Genomic DNA, 9,075 nt, shown 5'->3' on the forward strand with positions numbered 1-9,075 from the left:
TATATGCCATAGAAGCCAATATAAAATTGAAAATCCTAAGAATATAATATTAAATAGCTATAATTAACAGAGCATGAATGTTACTTTAGGGAACTAATATATGCAAACTACAAAGTCACAAGTCCATGGATAAGCATATAAATGGAAATGAATCTAAAGAAGTTATGTATATTGTATCCTAAAATGTTCCTGGTCATAGGATCACCAATTGGACAACAGTGATCTGCAAAGACTGGTACACACTATGTTTGCTCAAGTGGGAGGATGACTAGTCTCAAGTCATTCGTGTATAAGACACTGAGACAAGTGTGTAGGTGCCCAATAAAGATGGAGTTCACTGAACGCGATCAAACTAAGAATTCTTGTGTGAAAGTTTTACTCACAAGTGTCAAACAAGTAATTCTTAATTGTGATAATGCAAATTAGTTCTTAGACTTGAGACGCATAGAGGGACAAATGAGGTCATGCGACCTTATGGCAGCTGGGAAAAGTAGTGGTAAAGCTCCGATGCAACCCCATGGCGGGCTGGTGTGCGACCCCAAGGCGCACACCAAGTGCTCAACAAAATGCCTAGCATAGAAGAAAGAAGCTTGCACGCTGTGCACACACGAGCTGTGTTTTGTTTAAATAAATAAAAAAAACCGCATGGCCAAAATGACGCATTTTTGGTCATGGCGTGTTATTTTATTATTCTTATTTTTAACCTAGCTTCAAAATGACGTCGTTTTGAAACCAAATTTTTTTATAAAAAAAATCGCCAGCAACACCAACTTATCCTCCCTCCCAATTCTAGCTAGCAGCTTCTTCATTGCCAAAACCTAATATATTTTTTTTTTTCAAAATCCCATCTCCTCTCAAAACCCTAACTAATCCCCAACCTTCACCACACCACCACCAACCAATACAAGGCGCTGCCATCGCTGACCATCTCTTGCCGCCTTTGCCATCGCTTCTCATAAAGTCAAGTGAGTGTTAAATTTACATATATTATTTTGAGCTTTGGATAATTTTAATGAAATTGATATATCTTTCATGAATTATAATTTATTGGTTTGGTGATATTGATTGATTTTCTTATTTGGATTAGAATTTATATTAATAGATTGATTTTCTTTATGAATTATAATTTTTTGATATTTTGATATTGAATGATTTTGTTATTTGGATAATTGTATTACAGTTTATATTGATTGATATTATTATTTGGATTAGATTAGAGTAATCTTTATAATTGATTGATTGTGTAGAAAAAAATAATCATGGAACGATACTTTAAGAGAAGAGTGCCTATGTATAGTGAGTCTAATCCGGGTAGTTCAAGTGCAATAAGAGCAAGACCTATTGAATTAGATGAAATATTGGCTAATCTTCAGGTAGACCGTGGACTAAGAACTCAAATGACATATTATAGTCCTTATCATCGAGATGAGATCTAAAGAGCATATATTCTTTTAAAAAAATTCGACACTTTTACACTAAGACCTCATTAGCTCACAATCCTACGTCCACCATTGCCTACAAGAGTGTCCCTCAAATTGAGGGATCCCTTAATGGAAGCTATATATATATAGTTTGAAAAATAAAAAAAATCTAGTCCTAGTCCAAGCATAATAAGTGTTATCCAACATAGAACAAGCCAAGCCAAGCCAATCCAGTACCTAAGTATAGTCTATGCCAAAACAGTCTTGTGTAACAAACAAAGCCTCTCATCCTTAGCTAGACCACAACCATGATCTGTTTTGGGCTGGGCCTAAGCTCAATTTGAAAGCCCACAAGTGGAGAGCTCTACCAACTTTTTACTTAGACTTGGGCCCAATTAGAAGGTTGTTTAACTTGTCAAAACCCAAGTCCATTATGATATATATTTTTTAATTTTAATACAGATGATAATTTAAATTACTCTAATTTATGATGGAGGAGAGTTGAACCTGAGTGCAAGGGAACGGACTCACTGCTTTGACTAACTTGCCTAATAATCCCTATCTATTAAAAATAAGAAAATCAAAAACACTAACTTCTAATATTGTAGACCTAGTGATCATCTTGCTATCTTCAACTAATTTTATATTACAAAATTCGTGGGTCAATACTAGCAACCATTCTTTCGTAACCATCCATAAATGCCTATTAAATTTACAACTTATAAATGCTGAATATATAAAATTGTAATTTCCACTAGGGAAGATCAAGTAAAGAGAGAAAGAAAAGGCTAGTCACACACCTCACGTCACGTGGATGTTTTTATATGCAATATTGTGCATGAACGCGTACTAGATAGTTTCTTAATTGTACGTAACTCAAATTTAATCCATTACTTAAGATTTGTAAGGCAAATAAGTCAATTTATAGATATTTTTATGCTTTTAACTAATATTTTAAGCATCTTTGCAATTAAAAATCAATTAGGTGAGAGGATCTTATTGGACCGTTCGACTACCACTACCAGTTTTAATATTAACAATGCATGATTTTTGGATTTTATTATTAATTTATGAACATATGAAGCTGCCAGCTTCATCGTAATCTTCAATCCAACTCCATATATATATATAAGAAAAGCCATCGAATCAAAGCCTTTTGTTTGTCACTAAAAAAAGCCACCACCCTGATTTGAGTGAGAAGAATAATTCAAACATTTATTTTATTATTAATTACAGGTTCTTCAAACAAGCAAACACCTCTATTAACAACTGATACATATTTATTCTTAACTAATTAGTCGACTAAGTATAGTATTCTTTATATATTTTAACATCCATGTTCTATGACCAAAATTTAAGATCCTCTTCTAGAATACTAATTATGGTTCTACTGGAATAGGTCAAAACTAATATAAATCTACTTTAAAAAGAAGAAAGAAATTTACATTCGAAATATTATTAAGTGGTGCGAAAACTGCAATGGGGTGTTGGTGAGATTGGCCGAGGCTTTTGATGTGGTTGTGAGTTCAAACCCTAATATCTGTGTGTGTGAGTTTCCACCCCCTCCCTCTCCTAACTTTGGCAACAACAAAAAACTATTATCAACAAAACTACTTGTAGAACATACTATTTGAATCATGTGACCTACTTACTTGTATTAGAGAAATGAGGTTCATGAATATGATAACCTTACTCAACCCCTATTCAACATAATATTCAATTTATCTTCAATTTGGAACTTGATCTACCTAATCATACCTCATTTCCCACCCACCCTCACTGATTTCCGAAAGCTTTTGGCCGGGCTTTGGAATTTTGTAATTGTCATTCAAAGAAGCATGTCATATGTACAAAGATAATAAGAAAAACCCTGAAATCTATATTGCAATAATGCGCACAATTCTCAGTTAGCATACAATACAAACAATAATTGTCAGCAAACGACATCAAATCCCTGGCTTTGCAGCCAAATAGTGCTCCTCACATTTAAAGGTATTTGATCTAGCATTTCTGTTTGACTATCTGCCTGATCTGCTACTATATATAACAAAGCATATAAATCTGTTTCTACCTATAACACAATATAATGTGATTCAGTTTCTTCTTGTTTTTTCTTTTTTCTCTTTTTGATTTTGGAATATGGAAAAAAATTTCTTAAACTACTGGAGAAGAATTTGCAGCGTTTGCTGGATCCAGTTAAACTTCACTTCTAGAGGATCTTCGTATCTTTGATGGCAAGCCTAGGCCTAACTGAAGATCCAAAGGTTTACAGCTTTGAGTTGAAGCAGATAAAGGGGAAGGCTTAAAGACGACAGGCCTGCTTTCTCCTGATCTGTCTGTTTGTGTTAAAGTGAACTTGTTATTAGATGCATCTTGTTCATCTGTTTGGGAAGAGAACTGAGGTGGCAGAGCATACCAATTGGATACCTGGGACCCACTTGATCCATTTTGATCAAACGGGTCGAAACTGATCTGGGATTCTTCATGGAGTGTAAACTGATCAGGGTTTACAACATATGAGGAAGGGTCATAAAACCATGAAGATGGTGAAGAGCCATGGTGAAAAGCAAGGCCATTGCCAAGGTTGTTGGTTTGGAAAGGCTGGAGGTAATAGTTGATGCTGGCCTTCCTGGCTTGAAGCTGAAGTCTCTTCTTCTTCATCCTCTCCTTCTTGTGCGCATTCTGATGACCTCCCAATGCCTGTGAGTTTGCAAATTCCTTGAAGCAATATTGGCACTCAAACTTCTTGTCATCTGCTTCACTGGTTGAGCTTTTCTCATTGCTGGCAGGCTTGTTCATATGAACCTCCCTTCCATACGAAATGGAGTTCGATGAATTTACACTCTCATCTCCTTCTGCAGAGCCTTTGATGGAGCTGTCCTCATTCTTGCTTGGGCTCAGCTCAAACCCAAAAAGCCTGAGCTTCTTCTCAGCGCAAGATCCAGCAGAATGGGCATGGTTTTGGTCAAGATCCTGACCCTTTTCCATCTCTAAGTTTTTGTAATGTGGGAAAGAGTAAAAGGTAATTGAAAGATTGGTCTGGTTTGCACACAAATTAGTTGTTTGGCTTCTCTTCCTTTTATAGTAAACTCTATGGCTTCCAACGATGCATTGCATCTCAATTTGTATTGGGATTTTTATATTGGTGAATGGCATAAGCATACCAAGCGCCAATAAAAAAGACAGAAAAGAAAAGTCAGATCAACAGAGAAGCCGTCTCATGCAATATTATTGGGAGTTTTTCTTTTTCTTTTTAAATTTTTTTAAATTAAAAAAAAAAACCTTTTCATATTAAGTTAGATGTAGTAGATTAGATACACTTGAAAGAAAACTTGAGCATCATCATAAAGGATTCAGACTGTTCGTTTCCATTGTCAAGGAACAAATCCATTAATCTAAGGTTAAATTAATTGTATATACTTGAGCACTTTGTTTAGAATAATATAGGGATAAACAAGCAATTATAATGCCACTTGAGCCATTTAAAAAACATTATATATTCCATGCTTAGTTAAAGAGATGATGAAAAACTAAAGTAAAGTTACTGCTACGTGCATAAATTAACTGCAAATAAACAGAAGTCAAAGAAAGATGGGAATTTTTTAAAAGGGGAGACGGAAACAAGGGATGAACTTTGCAAACACCAACAAATCTTTCACTGCATATCTTTAGATTATGTTACAACGAAACTGTGTGACTCAGTGGATTCATGTGTTGTCATCTACCAAGAACGCCTTATAATATTTGAAATAATTTAGTATATAATTTACAGGTGTTGGTGCCGAGTCCCATCCACCACGACAGAAAACCAATAATGTTTTAATATTAAATTCTGAGATGAGATGCGTAGGTTTGTGATTAATCAGCACTTGAATTAACGAAGCTTCTTGGTAATACTAATTAGGATGATTATCCTAAACCCCCACAATTAAACCACAATTTAAATATGCGTTTAGCTTGACAATATGCTTGTTGTGAGAAGAATAAATATAAATGTAGTTATAGTAAGGCAGAGTAGTTGCTAAACAAAGGAATATGAGAAGTGGGCAATGATGTAAGCATATATACTAATGAGGGTCTTCAATGAGATCTGGGCATATCTTCTGAGAGCAGGGCAAAGCCTAATATTTTAATATACCCAAAAGCATATGTCTTCAGGTGAATCAAGTCATCATCTAATATTATTGTATGAACAAGGGGAAAAGCACCCAAATTTGTCAATTTGGGATGGACAGTTGTTCTGGTTGGACCCCACATTTTGTAGCTTTAGGCTACACATTGTAGAAACTATTAGATTGTGTTGTTATTCCATTGTCTTTACTTAGATTTTGTATGTGGTGGTGGACTTCTTCCACCAATAAATCTCTCTCATGCTCATCAAATTCCCACTCTCTCTCTCTCTCCTCTCATTCCAAATTTCCCAATTGCTTTTTCCTGCTTTTAGGAGAAGAATTCCAACTAGACATGCTGTCATCAACCATTTTCAATATCTTAACATGTGGAATAAAATGAGGCCATGAGGGAGGGAAGAAGATATAATTGGATTTGATTATATATACATGGTGGGTTGGTTTGATTGATTGATTTTATCTAATTCCATTTCATTTATCCTCTATAAGGGTTGATAACTTGACATAGGATCATAAAATGGTGGCCCCTACCACAAGCAACCCCCCCAAAAGAAAACCCTATTTCCAATCCACCTCTATCTTTGCTTCCCTTCTGGACTAATCTCCAAACTAATCTCAATATTTTATCAATCCACAAGAGAAAGCCAAATTTGACTGAGGCAGCAAACCATCATTACCACTGCTAGTTTAATTTAAGATTATAACTACAAAAGTTAAACGAGAGAAGGACATTCATATGTACTATCTGTAGTCTTTGTATAATGATATATAGCAAAGTACAGATGCATCCATTATGCATATGGTAGCTTCTGTTCCTCTTATATATGCATATAGCTGAGATGGTTGGTTTTCTTTTTTAATTTGAATCCAAGGCCTTTGGAATTAATTACTACAAAATAATCTGCGTGGCTACCTGCTCTACAAAATTAACCAATTAGCATACAAAAGATTAAAGAGATAATAGTGGTTAGGAAGTTTGTCACCCCATAATTAAGTGAAAAGCATGGGAAGTAATTAACAATGTTTAGTCCAATTTGATGCCGGCTTAGTAATTTCAAGGAAAGAGGCAGTGTGGTGGGAAATTAAACTTATCTGCATATATTCAGTGGAGCCCGAACAATAAAACACATGCCTTAATAATTTTCAACTATATTGGTTGCATAATCCTAGTAAAGTTGTGTTGGATTTACTCGGAAGCTGTAAAGTCAGAAATCATAATTATATAAGAAACTTCGCAATAAGCTGTCGATGGTTTTGGTCGAAAGATGTATTTTCTTTCGGTACAATATGTTCCATAAATTAAATATGTAATTTTAAATCTGCTTCAAGAGTAGTACAAGGTTGACTTCTCTAACATGTATATTCGTCTGCAGGCTATCCATTATATTGCTTGCAAATAATACAATAATTAAGGCACATAGATAGTGCAAACCTACGTCTTAAACTTAATTGAGATTAAACTTTCGGGGGTAAAATGATGTTAGTCCTTAAACTTAATTGAGACTTAAATAAGTTTAGGACTGGTAAGCCTGGGTTTGATCTCAGCGTCAACGAGGCCTTATTTTGGTATTTGAATATCTAAGAGCATCTCAAGCAAAGCAACACTAGTAGGGGTAGCATGGGTAACGTAATGGGGTACCATTCTGTTGGCCTATCAAGTGCCGTATATCTATCAATGAGCTTATTATATATTTGCGTGGCTTGCTGGGGATTCTTGTTGCTTTACAAGGCAGGCAGGCAGTGTACACTGTATACTATCATTATGTATGATGTAATGAAGTCTCTGAAAAATAATCCTGAAAAGTTAAAAAAGCAGACATGCAATTTTTTATACTCGACTTGGCCTGTATAAATTTTATATGGAGTCTTTATGTATAATAAGTAGAGGCTGCATATCGCAAGAAATTCATTGACCACAGAAAGCCATACCTTAAGGAAATGCGTACATGATTGTTTCACGGTACATCATGCAAATTCTGATTTTTCTCTCAGATTGTTTTGTATTTGATTTGCATTTCGTGCCATCTTTTGCAAATTGGAAACTGATATGTCTAATTCAAATTCTGTGTTTTGACACTATCTTTCTTCTTTTTGTTGATTAACACCTGAGGACATTACGAAATTGTATTTTCTTTATGTTTAATTTTTAATTTTAATTTTTTTTTATGTGGCTCAGATAAGCTGCCATGCATCCCCATATAAATGAAGAAAAGGTTTTGATTGTAAGATTTTTTTTTACTCTTTCAGTAATTCACTGCCAATATTTATAAAAACTTTAATTTCCTAATTAGATTAATAGAAATCGAACCAAAACAATGCTGCCACTTGTGTTTCCATCAACCAAAACAAATCATGAGAAGGAACTATACAGAGGGATGCACTATTTTAATATGTAGAGAATTACGAATTTGGGTCCTGCCACTTGAGGATGTATATATACAGCTTTTAACTGATATACTGTTTTGTTCTTACATGTGTAAGGACCTAATTTTGAGCTTTATTAAGCTGTATTATGTTTTATTAATCTGTTTTGAGCTTTATTACATGTGTAAGGACCTAATTTTAATACATATCTCACTCTCAGATTATGAGCTTTAGTATGTTTAAGGACCTAATTGGGAAATGATGTACATAGTTAATTTTTTTTTTTACTTAAAGTGTTTTGTTTTGTTTAGTTCGATTGTAATTTTATGTGCTTTATTAATGTATTATATAATATGTACATCTTACTAATGTTTTAATGTGTTTATGTTTTTTTTTATGTAGATATTATGAGTTCATCCACACCTAGCACCACAGCTTTAGCTACTTTTCAATGTTAGGAGGAATTTAATGAAGTTTGATTGAATTTGGGTTGTAATATATATTTGGATTGAATTTTGGTTGTATTTGGCTTGTAATTTATTTTGGAACTTATTTTGTTGAAGTTTGATTGAATTTTGGTTGTAATTTATATGTTGAAGTTGGATTGTATTTTTTTTGAAGTTTGATTCATTTTGATGTGTTGAAAGCTTGATGGAACCTCAAATTTGGGGTATGTTGGTATATAAATACATTTTGGGCAGGTCTGTAAAAAAATAAAAAATTAAAATTTTGGGCCCATGCCCAAACCGGAACCGAATCGAAACTGGCCAGGTCCGGGTTGGTTCGGATTTCTGTTTGGATTTTAAGCATAACTGGTCCAAATCGAACCGGTCTGCATTTTTGGTTCAGGTTCCATTTTTTAACGAAAACTGGTCCAAATCGGATCGTGCCCACGCCTACCCCTTCCCGACCCAACCCATCCAGACGCCCTATACCCCCTCATCAACCCCATCCACCAATTCTCGGTGTTTTTGCTATCGTTGTAGCTGTTTTACAACAAGTCATCTGTGATCTCTTCATGCCCAAAAGACCCTACTCTAGCGCCTCAGTCGGACGTGGTGACTTCATGTTCGTCTCCGTTCGTTTCAACCACTCCAGTTTCCTCTCTATATCTGTCAATTTTCTTCCTTAAGGCATAATGACAGGAATACAACACATGC

General features: G+C 34.7%; 1 protein-coding gene across 1 annotated transcript; it reads right to left on the minus strand.

The window, feature by feature from the left end:
- Window positions 1-3,262: 3,262 nt before the first annotated feature.
- Window positions 3,263-4,529, minus strand: ZFP5 (zinc finger protein 5). Its single transcript, XM_021963252.2, has one exon. It carries the CDS (start codon window positions 4,407-4,409, stop codon window positions 3,618-3,620), a length of 792 nt encoding a protein of 263 aa, XP_021818944.1. The 5' UTR covers window positions 4,410-4,529; the 3' UTR covers window positions 3,263-3,617.
- Window positions 4,530-9,075: the final 4,546 nt, after the last annotated feature.

This window comes from Prunus avium, chromosome 1, assembly GCF_965620075.1.
Source record: "Prunus avium chromosome 1, drPruAviu1.hap1.1, whole genome shotgun sequence".
In the NCBI taxonomy this organism is placed as follows: domain Eukaryota; kingdom Viridiplantae; phylum Streptophyta; class Magnoliopsida; order Rosales; family Rosaceae; genus Prunus; species Prunus avium.

Excerpts from the sequence above, each read along its gene's own strand:
- ZFP5 (XM_021963252.2), bottom strand. The coding sequence starts at position 4,409 with ATGGAAAAGGGTCAGGATCTTGACCAAAACCATGCCCATTCTGCTGGA.